This window comes from Alosa sapidissima, chromosome 11, assembly GCF_018492685.1.
Source record: "Alosa sapidissima isolate fAloSap1 chromosome 11, fAloSap1.pri, whole genome shotgun sequence".
Taxonomy (NCBI): Eukaryota; Metazoa; Chordata; class Actinopteri; order Clupeiformes; family Clupeidae; genus Alosa; species Alosa sapidissima.
Genome location: NC_055967.1, coordinates 32,011,752 through 32,032,370, shown reverse-complemented (window position 1 = coordinate 32,032,370; position 20,619 = coordinate 32,011,752). Strand labels below are relative to the sequence as shown.

At 41.1% G+C, this 20,619-nt stretch overlaps 1 protein-coding gene and 1 non-coding gene across 3 annotated transcripts; one reads left to right on the top strand and one right to left on the bottom strand.

Moving 5' to 3' along the window:
* Positions 1 to 2,592: 2,592 nt before the first annotated feature.
* On the top strand, positions 2,593 to 2,757 carry LOC121724717. Its single transcript, XR_006035270.1, has one exon. It is a non-coding gene; the product is annotated as a U1 spliceosomal RNA (small nuclear RNA).
* A 1,339-nt stretch (positions 2,758 to 4,096) lies between these two features.
* bnip2 (BCL2 interacting protein 2) lies at positions 4,097 to 19,727 on the bottom strand. Of its 2 annotated transcripts, XM_042109451.1 has the most exons (11): positions 18,662 to 19,727; positions 16,097 to 16,192; positions 15,525 to 15,616; positions 14,500 to 14,676; positions 11,601 to 11,783; positions 10,293 to 10,395; positions 9,887 to 10,018; positions 8,688 to 8,774; positions 8,344 to 8,442; positions 7,927 to 7,962; positions 4,097 to 5,085 (listed from the first exon to the last, which is right to left on the bottom strand). In XM_042109451.1, the coding sequence occupies exons 1-11, from the start codon at positions 19,048 to 19,050 to the stop codon at positions 5,028 to 5,030; spliced, it is 1,452 nt and encodes a 483-aa protein (XP_041965385.1). In that variant the 5' UTR covers positions 19,051 to 19,727; the 3' UTR covers positions 4,097 to 5,027. The 2 variants fall into 2 exon arrangements, with proteins under 2 accessions (XP_041965385.1, XP_041965386.1); XM_042109452.1 differs by lacking the exon at positions 7,927 to 7,962 and having other exon boundaries at positions 18,662 to 19,726.
* Positions 19,728 to 20,619: the final 892 nt, after the last annotated feature.

The window sequence follows — 20,619 nt, the reverse complement described above, 5'->3', positions numbered from 1 at the left end:
CCATCTAATACAAAATACTGATGTGAAAAATGTATTTAAATAAAATGCAAGTTATGGTTATGATTTGGCAGACGCTTTTGTCCAAAGCAACATACAAATACAAAACAATATAATATTTAAATTTAACAGGGAACAGATTAAAATGTTGGTCAGACTAAGGAGAATAGCAATAATAAACAACAATGTCAATTAAATCAATAGCCTAATGAAATAAACAATGAAAATGAGGGGGAAAAGCAATAATAAACCATAATAACAGCCTAATGGAAATAAAACAATATTATACAAACCATAGACACGATTAAAGAGGAGTAATTAGTCATTTGAAAATACAAAAATGCCCACACAATAATATACCAACTTTTAAAGGAAACTACAAGGCATATTATTAAAAACGTATCCCCAAGAGACAAGAAATACTATTTGATTGGCTGGCAGAGGGCTATGAATTTAATTCTGTACATTGGGGCTCCTATGAAGTAGATATGGTAAACTCAACTGTATCACAGCAATCATCACTATCATTTCCGTAACCAATGAATGAATGTATGACAAATTTAACAGGCCGGCCTCTTTTTAAACTGAACTGCATTTCCCTTTTTGTGCTATAAATGCATGCCTATGAGGACACAGAATAACATCCTGTAAGGTGCCCCAATATACAGAATTAAAGAACTTGGTAGAGACAACTCTTTTCGCATCGGGAAGATCTTTGTGTCCGTCTCCTCTATTATTTCAGCATACCTCAGCGGATGTTATCCCTTGCATAAATCCTCATGTGAAATCTATTAGGCCTATTTGATTTTGTCCTATAGTGTGAATGAACATCAGCTATTAGGTACTCGGTCCTAATGTTCTCCCTCAGTATCTTATCTGTATCGTTTTTACAATTTGAGTCTTGTAGCACTTGACACACCTGACAATTCAAGCTCCTGAAGTTAGTTAGCCTAATTTTTTCAACTTTCAATGTTCTAAGGGGATGATGAAACAGAAAAGACAGATATAATGCTTTTAAGTTGTCTACAGGGTGACATTAAATTGGCGGCACAAAAAAAAAATGGGTTTAACCCATGTTGACCATTTTGGCTCCCTCAGTTGACTTTTCTTTTCATATTTTCCCAACTTCAGACATGTCCAGAGGGGATCGTAAAAGGGAAAAGTTGTATCTAACACTTACGTTGGTCACAATGTGGAAAACTACTGCAAGAAAAAGGAAAAATGGGTTTACATTTTATGCTGTCCTTCCAAAAGGGTAATGAAATTAGTATTTTTATGGACAAATCGCTACTTAAGTCAACTTTAGAGCTGAATATAGGGAATTGCCCAAAGGATATTATCGGGCACCCACTCTATTCTTATGGAGTAACCCTTGGGCAACAAGAAACAGCAAAGAAACCAAGATTCTGGCCTTTGGCTCCCGGACTATGATAAGCATAGCTTACTGTCATGGTTATCTACTACTATCTACTATGGTTATAGGTAGTATATTTAAATGAGTGATAACATTTTGTCAAAAAATGACAGATTTTTCTTAAATATTTAAGTATTTGAAATACTCTATACAATCCCTCAAAGTATTTTGTAACAAACTACATTAGATTTGTTCCAATCCTGCAAAATACAAATGACAAAATACACTAATTAAATACCACCCCCCTCGTGCATCCGGGTTCCCGGAAGTGGCTACTGATGAAATATCTTGCTCCGCCTAGTCTATCTTTGCTACGACCAGAGCCCGTTCACGGAGAGCCGGATCACTCCCTATTAACTCCATTGTACCTGCAATCTGTGTTGCAGTTCCGCTAGGGGCGACCACGAATAAGTGCAAAAGCAATGGGGGTCTATGGAGCTAGACGGCTAAATTTGTCTCTTTCACCTGGTTGTCGTTGAAAAATCGAAGATTTGATTGTGGTTTCTGCAAGCTCACTATGGATTATAGGTAAAAAGTTGAATGAACGAGTGCTTACGTCCTTTCGATTTCTTACAGGTTGGGTCGTTGTTGCCGACAACACACTAGCTTTCTGCTAATGAATGACGTCATTGACGCATTTGAAAGGCTTTTTAGAACAAATAAGTGACTCAAAAAATATAATACTCAGCGGTGTGTATTTTCTCTGCCCCCTCTTTCGCGTGCAACATTCAAATTTCTGGGCAAAAAATTACACCCCGAGAAAAGTGGATTTGAGGGGTACAGCTCCATAGACCTCCATTAATCCTGCACTTATTCGTGAGCGCCCTCATGTGGAAAGAGAAAAGGAACTGCAACCAGTTCAGAAATCGGAAGTTTCCCGAGTGGCGGTTCTCCCCTTGTTAGACATTCTCTGCTACGACCAGAGCTCCGCCTTAACAATTTTTGGCCCGTCTACGTTGTGCGTGGAAAGTGATGCATCATGGGACAGTTTAAGAATTTGTTGTATGTTTTATGTCTTTTTTCGAGTACGAAATGATTTCTGTGTGATATAGCCTACATATATAAACACTTATTTAAACGTTGTTTTTTTAAATGTTGAATTATAAATATAGTTGGAAGCCCGCCACCTATGTGACATATATGGCATTTGGTCTAGTACCCTCGTAAACCGTGTACAACTCATACTTACCTGGCAGGGGAGATACCATGATCATGAAGGTGGTTCACCTTTGGCGAGGCTCTGCCATTGCACTTCGGCGGTAGCTGACCCGAACGAATTCCCCAAATGTGGGAATCTCGACTGCATAATTTGTGGTAGTGGGGGACTGCGTTCGCGCTCTCCCCTGTTATAATGTGAAATGATAATATTATAGTACTATAGGGCAGTTGAGAACACACTGAGAACTTTACTAGGTTAGTTCAGAATTTCTCATTGCAATCTTGCGAATGTACTTTAAAACTTTGCAATACATCCCTGCGTCTCCAGCGTTGACATGTTGTGAATTCGATGCGTTTTCCTATCTAGAAGCACCGCTTTTATGGCTTCATGTAGGCTACCAGAGAATGTCTAAGGCTACCTTAATATAATAACCTGCTGCCGCACATTTTTGTAAGCTTCAGAATTCAGATAGCATTGCTCTGCTGTACTTCTCTTCCTCAAAAAATTTAGATGTCGGTATTTTCATGCATTTTTTTTCTAATTGACTGTTAGACCAAATTGTCAAACCAAATTCTAATAGGCTATATGATCTCCTCTCCCCGTTTGCATCCGTGGCTCATTTTAGGCTATTTATTATCCGTTATTTGGTAGCTGCCTCAACTTCCTGTAATTGGTCCGAAAGTTCGAACCAGCCAAAAAGTGTTTTCATACTGCAAACGAACCGAACCATGGTTCAGTTTGATCCGGACCGAGACCACCTCTTTAGGTCTGACCAAATTCAAACTAAGCAACATCTTTTGCAGGTAATCCACTAGGTGGTAGCCTACAGATTGCTCTAATTGTTTTGAGAAATGCACCAACTGTTGTGCAAACGATAATGCACCAAAGCAATTGATAACTGTAATCAAAAGAAATGTAGCATGTAGCGATGCAACATGTCCACCTCAAACTCCTGTCTACAGATTCCTGAAAATATGTCATGAAAAAAACAAAACAGCACCGGCAGTCATGAGAGGGGAGGCACCACATGGTTATAGCAGAGAATGTCTAATAAGGGGAGAACTTTCACTCTCGGAACTCTTCCGGTGTGGTACTGCATTTTGGGGCGCTCGCGGGCGAGTCCAGAATGAATGGAGGTCTATGGAGCTGTACCCCTCAAAATCCACTTTTCTCGGGATATCTTTTTTTTTTTTTCCAAGTAATTTGAATATTGTAGTCGAAAGGGGAGGCAAAGACAATACACTTGGTTGAGTATTATATTTTTTAAAGTCACTTAATTGTTCTAAAAAGTCTTTCAAACGTGTCAATGGCGTCATTCATTAGCATGATCATAGCATCAATGCTATGTATGGGATTAATTAATAGAGAGTGGGGAGGCTCTGGCTATAGATAGTGGACTGCAGCGGGGGTCACAGGAGGCTATCTCAACTGACCTCATCTTGGGCCCAAGACAGCAGGTAAGATCAGACATCATTTCAGTCATTTAGACAGTTTACATTCAAAATGATGGGCAACACAGACCAATAGTTTATCATATGGTGTTTTTTTATGCTGTATTTGACTTGACAGATTCCATTCCTTATGTAGTTACAATCACTTGCTCTTATTCATCTGTCAAATTACAGTAAAACACATTTACACAACACATACATTTGGCATTTTACATTTGGCAACCGATTTAAAAACACATTTCAGAAAATGAGCGGTAGGCTACTTTATTCCGGCCACAGGCTCCGTGTTCAGGTTGATCACGTCTTTCTGTCTTAACTTCCTTTTACCTGCAGCATGTGGGGGAGAAAGGACACGCTACAAACCTTTTTGTCATGCACCTCCTTGTTCTATTCAGCAGTAACAACAGGTGTGTAATCTAAGCTCAGTGGTGAGCAATCTAAAAATATTGTTCAAATCAATAGCCATAAAAATATATTAAATCTCTCCTTTTTCATCACTTTTTTGAAATATAAATATATATTTTAACTGAAATGAGGACCATGCATCATCTATGTGGAAATGGAGTGCCTTACATATACATCAGTAACTATTACAAAGGCAACAGAAATGTCTATGTTTGGCTACATATGCAAAAAGGTTATAAAAATGGCTTGCTTGCAACGGAATTGAGATTTCAAAGTATTGACCGGGTGTTTGGCATTTCTACAACACACTAACAAATCAGAAAATGTCCACAAAGAGAACGGGCTGCGGTGTCTTAAAAGGCACAACTCTGAAGTCAGCAACAAGAGAAGAAGATCTCCATTCGATCTCGAAGAGTCTTCAGAAAAAGAGAAACTCAACCAAAACACAGAACCACAATGATAAAAAGCCTGGATGCCACTGGCTGCAGCTCTGCACATTCTTATGTCTTTTTTTCCTTGTTTTTTTTTTTTGTTGCTCTACGTGATGGGCTCTGCGTGCAAACACAAACACACACACAAACACACACACACACGCCCTGTGTCACTCTGGCACGGCTGCAGCTGCCATCTCCACCTTTCCATGCATGTCCTGGTCAATCCTGCACGGAAGAAAACCCTCATTAACCATCACACAGAGAACACAGAAAAACCCAAAGTAAACCCAGTTCCCATCTTTAGCCAACCCAATTTTTAAGGGACAATGCCCAACCCAAATGATAAGAAATTATGGTTATGCCAAAAAGCATCCTGGTACGGTATGTCCAAAATATGTATTTTTGATACCAAGGTCAAGATGACGACTGACTGATTTTCCAGAGTAACCTATAGATCTTGAGTGGCATTGTTGGAATTCCACCACATCAATGGCAAGGATTTTTTCGTCATTACAACAGACCAGACAGATGATCAGATTGAAGAAAGAAAGTATTAGCACGGTACACAGATTAAAAACAAAACTGGGATTTCAGATGAAGATCAAGAAGGAAAGTTCAAGAGAGTTCTCATAAGTTCACTAAAACCAAAGGAAGCACATTTTGCTTTAGTAAGCTTATGAGAAAAAAAATATAAGCAGTTGTCGAGGTAGTAGAATTTAGGTATTGCTGTGAGGTCTGGTCTATGAATACATACACAGTAGCATGATCAAGTTAGAAAGAAAGCCCAAATATGGTTCAACACAACAAAGATGCAAAGTAATGAGAGAATGTAAATATGATTATGTGCGTATGTGTGCAAGCTGTTGAGAAAATTCCATATGAAGTCAACATGAACTGAATATGTTTCTTCATGACTAAACAGTATGGTAGCCCACTTCATTAGTGTGCTGGCAATCAGATCATAGTTTGCCAGGAATTTTCATTCATACCCTCTTTAAAACATCAGCCTATGACTTTCAACCTGCTTTCAAGATGCAGCATAGAACTGGACTATTTTCCAAAGACAGTTTAACCATATACAAACACATACACACAAACACACACACACCATATACACATACTATACTTATACACCAAATCTATACAAAACAAATACATGAATATCACAACATTAACTGTGTGAGACAACAACAAACAAACAAAACATTTGACCAGTCACCCTGTGTACTAGCTAAAGTGCTGCATTGGTTCTTGATCCACATTTCAGGAGTTTAGAAGAGGTGTGTGAGAGAGAGGGTTGCAAGGTGCATGATTGGGTAAGTGTGTGCCGTGCCGTGCCGTGCTGAGCAGGGGCGTGTTTCCCAAAACCATAGTTGCTAACTAAGTTAGCAACTTTGTTGGTTGTAATGCAATTTCCCATTGCCAACCAACTAACTTGCTAACAGGTTAGCAACTATGGTTTTGGAAACGCACCCCAGTACAGGATGAGGAGGTGCAACAGTGACACATGCAGGCAGCGGTGGGGTAGTGCAGCGGGAGCATCGGTCAACGGCCAGGCAGGCGTGCAGTTAAAACACTAATCCAGCCACTGGACGCCAGCTCTGCACTGTATTGTACTGGGACGGCAGGCTAATCAGGAAACTGGGTCACCCTGCAACACCGCAGCAGCATTCAGAGCAAACATCTCACAATCACAACTAATTACCGCTATCAAAGGAATGTGTCTATTTCCTCATTTATTCATTCATTCATTTATATGTGTATGTATTATAATTGGGTTGGGGTGGGGTGGGGGGCTACTTTCAAAATCAAGGGACTGTTAAACACAACATGCTCAACATAGTGACCTTATATTTGTACTAGAGGGTAGCTACAGTGTGGTCTATTTGGGAAACAGGAAGGGGTCAGAGGTGATTGTAATGGTAGGGGTGAGGGCAGTGTGTGGGGCTTGGTTAGGGGATTAACCACCGTAAGGGACTGGATTGTTTCTGTGTGACGCTGTGGCCGGCTACTCAGTCTCCCTAAGATCCACACAGTGGTCAGCTTTGGGACTGGAGCTCTCACAGACCCTCAACAAAACTCACAGGCAGCTGATGTGTTGGCAACTGTGCTGTGGCCAGCCTCAACCAGGCTGTGACATATCATCCTACACTTTACTGTGTATGATCGTTTACTAAATGGTCCTGCAGGTACAGGGTTAGACTATTATCGACATCACGGCCACTTCCGATTTGGGACAAACGCATCCATCCATGAAAGTGAATTAAAACAATAACTCCGAATATCCAGCCATTTAGTCTGGTTATTTTTCTATTAACCAGCTGGTCATTTGTGGGCACAACTTTTGCCGTTCTATCTAGCTCATCAGAATAGTTCTATTCATTCATTTTTAATGAACAAATACAATGTGGTTTTGTTTTCCCTGAGCACACTCTGCACTCTTCGTAGACTGTGCTTTATCTCAACAGAAAATGACATGACCAATGTCAAGAATATGTCTAGAAAATGACATGCGATGTCAAGAATATTCTGGACTGCATGGAGCTTCGTCGACTTGGAATGTAATTGGTCAAAAAGCTGCTCATGTCGATCGCACAGGCGAAGAGTGTAGTACAAAGCGCGGTCACTAACTCATCAAGGTGACGTCATCACTGATCTCTAATTCAACACATGATCGAGTATCTATGGTTTCAAGAGTGGCATGTTTATTTGAGATCAGTGTTTTGTTTTTTTCTTGCATGCTTGTCAACGAAATTAAAGGAAATGCTCACTCTGGGTGAAGGGGGGGGGTGAGAAGATTGCAACAAGTGACGCCTTCTGGAAACTGGTCATTCACTAAGAGGGTGCGAAATTGGTGAACTGTCCACAAAGTGAATCTGAGGAAGACCGCAAGGTCGAAACGTCATGTGCCAAATAATGAGAAAATAAACTCAACAAAAGAGTACCAAGGAGTGTGCGAACTTTTTTCCTAAAAGAACTGTCCACAAAGCCAACCAATGACTGAGGTGTTAGTTTCCGTGCAGTGCAGAGAAAACCTATGGGGTCCTGGAAGGTGCAGACAAGTACCTTTTATGTCTTTTCCTATTTTTTTCTTCATCAAACCTTCGAGGAAGGGCAGGAAGACGAGGTTAGGGAAAAGAGATTGGTTGACAGTTCAACAGCCATCAGCAAACATACACATAAGCACATCGTCAAAAAGGGCTTTGACAGTGTCAACTGAAAAGGCCTTGCTACAAGCTCTGAGGTGCAATCAACCAGATAACAGAATTAATAAAAAGAAAATAATCAAATATAATTCAACAGGTGCGGAAAAAGGTCCCAAACGGTAATATTGTAAGTGATAACTATTAGCATAAATTGTGTGTCTGAGGGTTAACGTATATGTTTCCCTCAGACAAAATGTTGTGAAATATGAACTAGAGGTGGCAGGAAACCGAGAGAGAGAGAGAGAGAGAGTGTGTTGGTGGCCGGAGAGGTGCTTACTGTTTAATGCACTCGGGTATGGACACATATTCCATGGGAACGAGCTCTGCCAGGTCCGTCAGGCTGAACACATACTTGATTTTTTGGCTAAACTTTGAGCTGTAAAATCAGAGAAAGAACTGTAAATTATGTTTAACATAACGCAAACAAATAAGCCAACCAATAACAACAAACAGCAATGCAGCATAGTTTTGAATAATGTGGATATATTATATCCACATTATATATATATATATATATGTGTGTGTGTAAGATTAAATATTAAAAGCCACAAAAAACAAAAATGTAATCCATTTCATGAAGCCACATTGAAAAATGTCAACAGGACAGACAACATGGCTGACCTTATAAACGGTTTGGTGAGAGCAAGAAGTGTGCGGATGAACCAGGAAGGATGAACGATAATCAAAGATTTCAAGTTCTTCCGTAACCTGTCATTTAAACAAGAAAATGAGAGAGTTAAGTTCTGTCTTCCAGGTTCCTAGAACATGGACAAGAGTCAAGCCTGGCTGTCTGTGAGAGGGAGAATAAAGCTATGGACATCCTCTATTAAGAAATAGTGGTTGTTTAACGCCAAAGTGTTTTTTTTAATGCACACGCAAAACAGACAGGTAGTACCATAGACCAAGAGGAGCCATTTACTGAATTTGACAAAAAGTATATTGGATTACAATCACAGGCTGCAGCTTTAACTGACTCTCTCTCATCAACCTCCTTCCTTTCAACTGGCCTAACAGGTTAATAACATTTTATTTGATTGAGTGAACAGAATTACACGCTCATTTAGCTGATTGTCACAACAGACTTTTGAGTCCAGCTCTTTGAGTCCAGTTCCTGTAATCCACTTCTATCCCCCAGATCATCACTGCTTCCTAACTCACAACCGTACACAGAGCCAATGCCTCATAAGCAATGAAGACAGCCATGTATGCTCTGAAATACTATGACATACACTATGAATCATTACTCACCTATAATAGAATTATAATCTTTTTTCCTGATTATGTTCTACAGCGTTACAAAGCTGTAGTGGTCTAGTGATGTAAGGGAGGCTCCTACAAAGGTACAAGTCACTGCTAGAACATGTGCTAAGTATTCAAGCTACCTCCTTTTCTAGCTAAATAATGATTTAAAAACAATGATTCATAATAGCTGTTCTTATTAATCACTAAAAGCTAATATATTAGATGAGTACATATATCATTGTAGACAAACATTTTCTCCCTCCAGTTCTTCTACCTGCATCAAGCAGACCTGTGTCCTGTATCCTCAAATGTTTCTGGTAAATCCTTACCCCGAATTCATGACTTAATATTTCACTTAACAATCATTTAACTACAGGCTGAGACACGCCAAACCTCTGTACTAATGCTCAAGCCAAAAGAAGCCTTCGGGCATGAATTTATGCAGCATGACTTCAGATTTTGAATGGACTCAAAACTCCCATAGAGCAGCTTAATGTCCAAGAGAAGAGAGAGAGAAGAAAGAGAACACAGATATATCTATATTGTTCCCCCCAAATCCATCTTAGGGTTACACTGACCTTCTGTCGATCTGCTGGTAGCACTTCCTGAGCCACCCCACGCTGGGCATCTTGCGTCGAGATGTGGCACCGTTCAAGTAAACAATCATGTAGTTCTCAGCAACCAGGAGCTCCAGAGTGCCGATCACATACCTGCACAGGTAGGTCACACATTCAGGGTTAACAGGGCGGATACAACTAAAGCCAAACTTGTCTTTACTTGACTTGTTATTAAATCAAAAACTGTGAGGTTGTTAAACACTGTGAAGCTTATGGGAACTGTTTTACATCCAAATATCCACAGGTTTGTCTATGTAAACCAAATTCTTATAGCTCCATTACTTATCTTTGGTTTGTTTTGTCAGATGGACTTACTGGGTGATTGCATGTAAGGAAAATAAGATAAGGTCACATTTGCCAGTCTTACTTAAAGAGATTGTCCATGATGTATCTGTAATTTGGCTGGTTGCTCTCTGGCATGTAGCACACAGCAAAAACAATGATGGCATTCAACCCGTCACCATAGTAACCTGCAACACAAGGGACAGAAGGACAAGAGTGTATAAGGTACCATCCTGTCTTGCTGTATGACTCGGACATTCCCGTCACTGACCAGTCAGACAGCCAAATCAGGGCAATAGGTCTGTGTCAGTGGCACACCCTGTTAGCATCACTGTACAACCCTTCATGACATTACCAGATAACAGGGCCAACTGCTGTTTAAGGCGGGGATTACACTGACCAGCTGCAAGCAGCAGATTTCCTATTGTTCGCTATGTTTCGGCAGCAGAACAGTTGGAGCGGCAGCGTTGCGCTGAACTTGGCTCAACTTTCAAAGCGTAACACGTCATCAATTGCCAGTTAAATGCAACACAATGTACACTGTTTGTGTAACTTAGGAAAGAGGTGGAACTTATTTTGAATTATTATGGTCTGAGGGTCACCTTAAGCTTTACTGCTGCCGCTTCCTTACTTCTAATGTGATCATCTCCGTCTAAGAGAGGCGTTGAGTTAGGCAGACAGATGGCCACAGGGGATAACGTGGTCAGCCTTAAACAGCTACTCTAGTGAACCATTAGGGCAAACTGTGAAGTTCTTATGAAGCTATGTTGAGGGATGGGAGTGCAGGAGGAAGAAGGATAATGGCATATGGCTGGGAGCTGTTTGAGCCATGTTCATTAAAATATAATTCCAACTGCAAAGCCCTGAAGAAATTGAGCATTAAAGTATGCTTCTCCAATGAGACACACCTGCAGATGTAAAGGTAATGTTACTATGGGTAAGTCAAGACTAGATCTTATGAAACAATCTTAAGATATATATATATATATATATATAAGTTATATCCACTCAAAATGCTATCTGTATAGCAGCGTATAGTCATAGCATCCTGTGGCCTTCAATAACAACTGAGCACAAATGATAGTTGACTGAAAACCTACCCGAATTTTGACAGGTTTATTCATTGATTTTGCCAAATTTCTTGAGCTATGAAGTCAACACACAGGGGAGGGCTATACATGGGAATGTATTTATTTTTATTCGTATTCTTTATAATTAAAGCATGATCTGATTTTGATTCACTGGGCTATTGGGAACTGCGGTTAATACTTTTTTTTTTTTTTTTTTTTACATTTGCATAAAACACTGTCCTGAGGTAAAATGCTACTAATACATGAGAAATGACTGCCATTGATTAATGCCATGATCCAAACCAAAGGACAGTCCAGCGTACCCCCATGACTGATGACCCTCTTGTAGGGCTCGATGGCCTTCATGTCGACACGATGCTCCTGGTCCCCGATGCGGAAGACCCTCCAGCGACGGCCCTCCTCGCGCTCCTCAGATGCCGAGTACTCGCGCACCGACTCCACACCCTTCCGCAAGAGATCCGTGCTCTTCGGCTTCGGAAGGTCGTCTGCCAAGAGCGAAGAGAGCGAGAGAGGGAGGGAGGGAGAGAGAGAGGGAGAAGGCAAACAAGCAAGATCAGAAAGAAAGAGACAGAAGAGTTATTTTTCAGTTCATGTGTGCCTGGTATGTTGACCATCAGGAAATGCCAGTTCAGGTAAGTGTCATCAGGAGTAAGGACTGATACCTCCTTCATAAACCCAGTCTAACCATCTTACATTCTACTTTTACTGTTCATGTAATCTTGTTCTAATTCTATGTTAACAAGCCCAAAGGCATTTCATTACCTTTACAAAATGTAGTGTATGACCGCAATAATAAAGGTAAATCAATCTAAAAAAATGTATTGTCATTCAAGCACTTCTGACTGTACAAGAGTATCAAAATGTAGCTCCCAAAAATGATTTACACAAATTTAGCACCAACTCTCTCCCAGAAGACTGATTGTTATTGCAGGACGCAATAAGCATGCAGGACAAATGTTTTTTACCAAAAGCACAGAAAATAATATCAGAAATTTGATTAAAAATCAGCACGTAATAGTCATATCTGATTTCAATAGCAAATTATCCAGTCACAACCCAAACTTTTGATGGCCAACACGGACAAGAAAAAGTAGAGGTCGATGATTCCAATGAGGCTGTTGAAAAATATGTTGTGAAGTAAAACCTGCTTCGATATACAGAAAACTATTCTGAATAAATAATCACAGAAGAAACCAATTTGAGTCTTGAGTCAATCTCATAACAGGAATTTGAAAATGGGGTACGTGAAAACATGCAAAAACCATCAGTGTTCCAAAAGGAACGTGACAGAAAATAATGACAAAGCACAAGTTGAAAGCATAACAAAATTTGAAACCATACAAGAACACACAACTTGATTTGTTGTGGCAGAGCCAAGCCATACCCAGGAGTAAATAAATGAAAAATAAATACATCTCAAAAGGAAAACGGTGAAGGGATTTCATAGGCGTTGTTGATGTACTCAGGCGAAGGGAGCGGAAATGGCGAGGAGCATGAGAGAGACGGTCAGAGGCCTTACCACAACATGGTGCAGGCGGCACAACGCCCGTTCACAAGCACTGAGAGGAAACAGGCCTTCCAGGCCACAGAGAGACGGAAGCATTGGAAGAGGAGACACACAACACAGAACACACACACAACGGTTTAGCTACTCCAAAGTGGTGTCACCCATGCCCCTGGTGTCAGGTGAAAGGCAACATAACTTGAAGTTCTGTGACTGCACCAAAAACTAAAAATCTGATTTACATGATCCGATGGCACAATGGGCAAAAGTGTGCCTCAGTGGAAATGGCATAATAATACCCTGAAATGTTCTGTTTTTTCACGGGCACCACGGGCTGGCATGTGGACACTTTCATAAGCTTCTAACCACTCTGAGAAAATGGTTGATGCCAATCATTCCTCATGGTGAAACATGATCTAGTATTCTTACCTTCACCAACAGTTAGGGGGGAGCTACCTGTCTGTGCACTAACTTGGGTATCACTTAAAATTGTTTATACAGAGGCAATCAAGAAAGATAATCTTTCTTTCTGGTGCCTATTAATGTCTGTTATGTCCTAAACAACAAAATAGTATATTTTTTGTTTACTTTCTTTAGAATTTGTTTATAAAGTAGCCTATTAAGAATTTGTAGTTCATTTCTATTGCTGTTTACCTTATGCAGAATCTTAATCTTGCACTGGTTATATCTTTGCCAAGTTCACTTTTTGCACTACCTCTATGGCACACGTTCTACCAGAACATCTCACTGTATCACTTCCACTTATGCATACTGCATGACAGTGACAGTTCCCAGCCTGGAATCTGGTGGACAGACTATCATCTCACAAGTATATTTTCATCCTTACAGTGGTGTGAGCATTTGTCTTGTTCTGTGTGTAAGTTATTGGATGCTTAAATTTCCCTCAGGATAAATAATGTGTGTGTCTGTCGGTCATCTAATTAAAATGACTGCAAATGTATTCCATAACAACAGTGAGGGTCTGTACTGTTGGTGTTAGATTGTACACAGAGAGGAAGGTTATGGTTGGGCTGCAGAGAGCCATCTTAAGACCGGCAAGAAATAAAACACAGCACCATGGCAACCAGTTGCACGCTTTTGTTTTTCATACTTAAGTGCAAGGGAGAATATGCTTATAAAAATGCAGAAAATTACTATACAAATGTTTGCATAGCTTTATAAATCTGCTTGGAGAAACGTCCTGAAGCAAAGACACTGAGAATGCATGAATGCATAAAAAGTCCCAATGTAGACATTGTGGGCCCCAATTTGAAGAATGGGCAAAATGCAAAATCTAACTAAAGCTAACTTAATAACTGAAAAGAATAATGATTGATACCAAATGTGAAGAGAAATAATACATTTTAAAGACATTCAATGGAAGTTTTATTTGCTTATTAATTCAAATGATTTAAATATTTCATAAGTCTTAGCTTTGGGAGGAAAACATTACGTAGACAAAGTTTGAGCACAATCTGAGACAGTGCGACAACCATTTTCCTAAATGCTTTCTGATTTGACATGGCTCCCACATGCCACACTACAGCTACAGTTCTCATGCAAAACTTTGCTTGCTGACTGACTTTGCACTTTACCCACCATTTAAATTAGGGCCCAGTGTGCAGAATTCAAGTCCACCATTTGCAGGATGTACCGGCAACGTGTACACACATAACATCAGGCCTATCCTCTCTTACCCTCCCACTCAAACTCGTTGCTGTTGTCAGAGGGTGTGTCCAAGTCATCTAGGTCCAGTTCGGTGCTGTCGTCCAGCTCGTCGGAGAGAACTGAGCCCTCGCTCCGGTCTAGATTCAGGCTGATGTCTGGGGCCAAGAGCTTCTTCTTGGTCTTCTTGCCACTGTAGGGTTTTGTCGCTAAAACAGCATCAACAAAAGAGTTTGACTACTGCTCAGCACCACTCCGCCAAGGTTGAAGTCAGGACTAACAGTATTAAAGCAACAGCATGCACGATGCAGTAATTTTATCACTTTTTGATGCATGCTTTCGCATGCAACTACACTCTTAAAACGAATGTGTTAGAAACAAGACAAACTGTGTTGTCCCTATCTGGACATAAGAGATGTGTTAACAACAACACAAGTTATGTTATTTCCAACACATTCTATTAATAATGTACACAGTATAACAAAAGCAATGTGTTCAAAACAACACAAACTATGTTGTCCCTGTCTAGACATAGAGATGTATGAAAACAACACAAAGTCATTTTGTAATGACACTGAGTGAGGCAGACAAGAGTGTTTGTGTCTATTTCTCCTACAGCTGGGCATCCTAAAGCGTCTTCCAGATGGCAGGATCTGGTACTCCTTACACAACACATGGCTCTGCACTACGCAGTTCTGTTCTGTCCCCCCCCCCCCCCCCCACGATAACGCAAGAAAAGATTTTTCAGCAAGACATCGGCAACTAATACTACATGCTGATATTAAGAACACCAGTAAGCATGCTAAAAAAAATATAATCAGAATCAGATCAGTGAGATGAATGAAGATAAGAGAAATGCATTCCCATGTACGGCCCACCCCTGGGTATTCATTTCATAGCTGATGACATTTTGCAAAGTCAATGTATAAACCTTGGTTAATAGACGGGAAATGACGGTTCTTTCTCTTAGACAGTTAGCATGCTAGTTTTAAACCAAAATCACCTTACTGTTTCACATCTGTCTTTAAATCGGTCTATGTTGGTGGGTGACTCTTACCAGGTTCTCCTTCCCCTGATGTGCCAGTGAAGAGCTCGTCACTGAGCTCAATGTCCTCTTCCTCCTCCTCCTCCTCTTCCTCTGGGAGAGGCCTGACAACACACAATAATTAATTACAGACCCAGAGAGTAAAGATGGGCAGGAAAGTGTATGTGTGTCTAATTTCTTCACTGAGACGATGCTTTTCACCAAAGTCTCTTACTGTAAAGGTTAAGTGAAAGACCTCCGTTTATTTCCACTGACAAAGTATAGAAGGAGGATATTATGACAAAATAACTGAATGTAATGGACCAATTGCCAACACATGAATTAAGCCTAAAAGCAAACTTCAATAAAAATCTTTATCAAAAGAAGCCTTTAGTCCATTACTAAATTGTATCCATGTACAGGAAAATATCCTAATATGTTTGTGATGCACATGAACATTCAGTTCTTTGTACAGATTTCACTTTGTTCAAAGTGCCCTGCAACTATTAAAAATGCACTCAAAGTGGCCACAATGATTATGAGTCCAAGACAAGGCTCACAAATCACTTTTTCCGTTATGCATCTGGGTGGGTGTGGTTTCTCACCTAGGAAAGTCCTCATCCTGCCATTCTTCCTTAAGCTCCACCCCCTCCATCCTGAGCCGGGCTTCGGTGCTGGCAACAGACTCCTGGCGCTCTAGACTGCCAACAACAATGACAAACAGAAGATTCATTTACACATACCAAACTAGTGGTCAACATCATGACCATGTTACCAGGTGCACTGCTAGAAATGTTTGGCACTATGAAAGAATATAATATTGTGCACTCGCAATAATAATAACACTAGGTTGGCCATTATGTTCTATGGGGGGCGTTGTTAAGCTACAAAGTAGAGTGTGTATGGATAAGCCGATATAGTAGAGTGTGTACGGTTATGCAATAAAGTACAGTATAAACTACAGTGTAGTCACATCTAAGTACTGGACACCATCATGCAGTTGAAAATATATTTCAAGAGAAGTTCAGGAAGAAACAACTTTGTGTCGATACATACATACATACATACATACATACAGCAGACGGTTTTTAACCAAAGCGACTTACATCAGTCAATTATATTACAAAGGCCACTGTCCCCGGAGCAATTAGGGGTTAAGTGCCTTGCTCAAGGGCACAACGGTGGAAGCCAGGAATTGAACCCACAACTTTTCAGGCTACTGCATGCTAGCCCAGCTCCTTAACCACTACGCTACCACCACCATCTTGTCTATCTATAGGCCTACTCATGGCTGGAATGGGGTCTGCGAGGCTGGTCATGGGCTCGGTCAGACGACCTGGCGACCACCGCAGCTAAGCACCTCAGACGATAGGACCACAATGAGGCTTACTTTGTAAATCATAACTCAGCTGGGGTGCTGAAAACTACTGGGCTATGCTCAGTACGTGTCTGGAATCTCAATGTTATACAGGGCCTCTTTGATGGCCTAATCTCTAATGCTAATATACTTGCACACCCAGACACAGAAAACTGCACTGCATTCTTTTCACTAATAAATGCCATTATATACATCAGCTGAGCTGCAGTGGTCTTTCAAACAACAACAATCATCTACTCTCAAACACATGACTGACAGGGAACCACACTAATCTCCTGTGCTAAAGGAATAGCATGCCCATTGGGTTAACAAGTCCAGGCAGTGTTCAGTGCACTGCACAGTATATACTGGTTGAAAACCTTGCACATTTAACAACGCCTACCTAAATATCCAGAGGTGTTGATTTAGTGCACAATTTTCAATGGAACTGGGGGAGATCAAAAACCAAAACAGAACCACAGGAACATAACAGGACTAGAAGTACTTGGCAAGAAATAATGGCAAATGAGCAGTAAAGACAGAAGGAAAGAAGAGAGCGAGACTAGCCTTTTTCTCAGACTTGTCTGTGTATAGACCCTTTCAACTAGGTAAACAAAAACAATGCTTGAACGTTCTATTTGGGCCCCAATCTACTTCCTCTGCATTAAGATAACATATGGAATGTTAAAAAGGAAGTCTTGTGGGGCCAACTATGATGCTGATAATGGAACTCTCTTGAAAGGGTCTATAAGACACACTAGTTTACCGATACATTGCTTGACTCAAAAGCACAGCAAAAATGCACACCTGGCATGTGGTTAGGGGAAGGGGATCCTCTCCTAAACCACCCAAAGGAGCTTTTCTTCTACAGAGGCAGCTGTTTGGTCATTTCAAAAGAGACAACTGACAACATACCCCATGCAAGAAAAGATAGACACACAGACAGGCAAAGAGAAGTAGGACACTGGGGCACAGTATTGGGACGACCAGAGCTCTTTCTCATGCTAGTCATGACACGTTGGACACACTCCTTTGAATGTGTCAGAGCCATGGGCACTAATTAAACTATTATCCCTGACGTGATTACAACTGCCCCAGAGCTTGGGGGGTAGGTACAGCTCATGAAGTCAAGCCCCAAAGCAACGTCTACAGATTTCAGAAGCTACAAGTCTCTGCTCGTAACCGGGACTGATGTCGGACACAGAGCCAAGCAGTGTCTGTTTCACTGCTGTGCGGTTTTAACAGGGGGTTTCTGAAAGGTGCCAAGTTTCCAGCTGCACTACTTTTCACACTAAAGAGGATGTTCGGCATGACCAACAACAACGTCTTTCACCCATTTGCTTAACCAACGCTAAAACACCAAAGTTCTCCAGCCTCTGCAGTGTGGCCAAATATGTCTAACATAGTTTTGACAGTGCTGTGGAAGCCTGTGAATAGGTGAACTACCTCAGTGCATGTAACAGGACCTGTTGTGTTAAAACTAGAAATTGACTTCAAGACTGCAAGACTCCTCCAGAATCAATCAAGCAAAAGATTAAAGATGTTGCATGAGATGACATATCACACTCCGTTTAATTAAAGTTTAGTAATTGCTTTCTTCGTAGTATGAGTCATTCCAGGAAAAAATAACATGTTAGAATTAACAATGAAATTACATATTATGTGGTTGCTCAGTTTAGCCTACCATGTTCTCATGATGAGCCAGTTTCATGTTTTGGATTAATGAGCCAACCAACTTTCGCCACTTCAGAACAGAACGTTTAAGGAAACAAGAAATCAATTCAATCGCAACTTTGCATGTGTGTCTAGTTACCTTCCATTTAAATCATCTGATGGAGAGTTGTGCTGGGTCAAATGAACTGGAGTGGAAGTTCGCTCCCCAGTCGATTCCTCCTGTTTTTGTCCATTGTCTGGAGTCTCCGCTTCCTGTGGCGGAGCTCCTGGTGGGGTCGGGCTGTCGAGTGGCGCAGCACAATTCCCGTTCTCCAACAAAACAACGTCTTTTGTGGAAGACTTTTCGGACTTTTCCTCATCTTCCTTCTCTCCACCTTCTGATGGATGCGACGGACTCGTCGTCGCGTTGTTTTCCAGCATCTCAAGTGTCCTGGGTGTGTCTGGATCTGGGCTGCTTTTGTTCAGACCCATGTCTCCAGCTGTGTTCAGCCTCGAGTCCACTTCACTTTCTACCACATCTGAGGCCATGAGAGCTTATATCAGTCACGGCCCTCTTTTACTTCGAGCTAAGCTATTTGGCTCAAGTGTAAGTCAATCACCACAAACTACCCCTAATCTGCGTCCCCCTTCCTTCGCTGGCCAGCCAACAGTCCTGTAGGCTAACCTATCGCTAGCAGGCGAAGTTAGTTAGGTAACGTTAACCGCAGAGGGCTGTAAAGTTAATAAGTTTACTTCAATGCAAGTGACTTTCCTTCAGTAACATAATTCCTCTGACAGAGTTAAGTTAAGTCAAACGGAGACCTTGAAAGCATTCGTGCACACCGATAATTTTGTTGTAAACTTCCCTGGTAGAGATCTGTTTTTGGTGATAGAGTGCGCAGTCCTTATTTCCCTTTCCTTCCTTTCCCAGGCTTGATTGCTTCGGCTCTGCTAGCGTGCTAATACAATTAGCTTGCTAGCATGCTACCGTTGACAAGGGAAACTTTTGTCAATCTGGTGGTTGATAAGTCAAGATCCATGGAGTTCTACCATTCAATGGATCAAGTATTTCTCCCACAAACGAATATAGCGATCTATTTATTAAGTTGTATTAACTGGTCCTCCATTGTATTGTTCGACTCGAACTACGGGCCGGGTGAGTTCCCAGTCCCCTCCTCCAGACGGGGGCTTCAGTTCCAAAACTGTCAGAGCTCTTCCCTTCCCCGTTATTCGGATAACACGTCGTCATCTCCTCTTTCACTCTGTGCCAATACGAAATTTTGTTATTGCCCTCTGTCGGCGTGGAAATATTTGGTTAACGGGGGTACTTGGGCCGAGGGATTGGTTATCCCAAATTGTTTTTTTTTGTTTTTTTTACTAAAAAGTTAAATTTCAGGCGGGGTAAATAGTAGTGTCTATCTAGCCTAGGCCTATCGATGAAATGAGATGGTAAAACAAAATATGCCTATTAAAAGCTATTTTAATAAGAGTTTGTGGTGCATTCCAACAAATGTCAACATAGCCTACATTTATGCATTTCTAAACCTGAATATTTTTATTCACCACAGTGTTGGAAATGTCCTATGTGATATGAATAACTAGGCCTATGCATAGGCTATTCATGACTTATGATTAATGATTAATGACTTAATGATTAGGCTACTCATGTCCAACTGGTAGTCTGATGCATCCATGCGACAATATTTCAATCAGAATGGCAGAGACAGTGAACTTATTTCACTTATTTAGGGGCAGCCGTGGCCTACTGGTTAGCGCTTCGGTCTTGTAACCGGAGGGTTGCCAGTTCGAACCCCTACCAGTAGGCACGGCTGAAGTGCCCTTGAGCAAGGCACCTAACCCCTCACTGCTCCCCGAGCGCTGCTGTTGTTGCAGGCAGCTCACTGCGTCGGGATTAGTGTGTGTTCACTGTGTGCTGAGTGTGTTTCACTAATTCACAGATTGGGATAAATGCAGAGACCAAATTTCCCTCACGGGATCAAAAGAGTATATATAGCCTACTTATACTTAATGAATACCTAGATACTTTAGGCCCTATTCCACCCAAATTTCTGCAACTGACTGAACCTCAACAGTCAGTGCAGGATCCAGGAGTCTGTC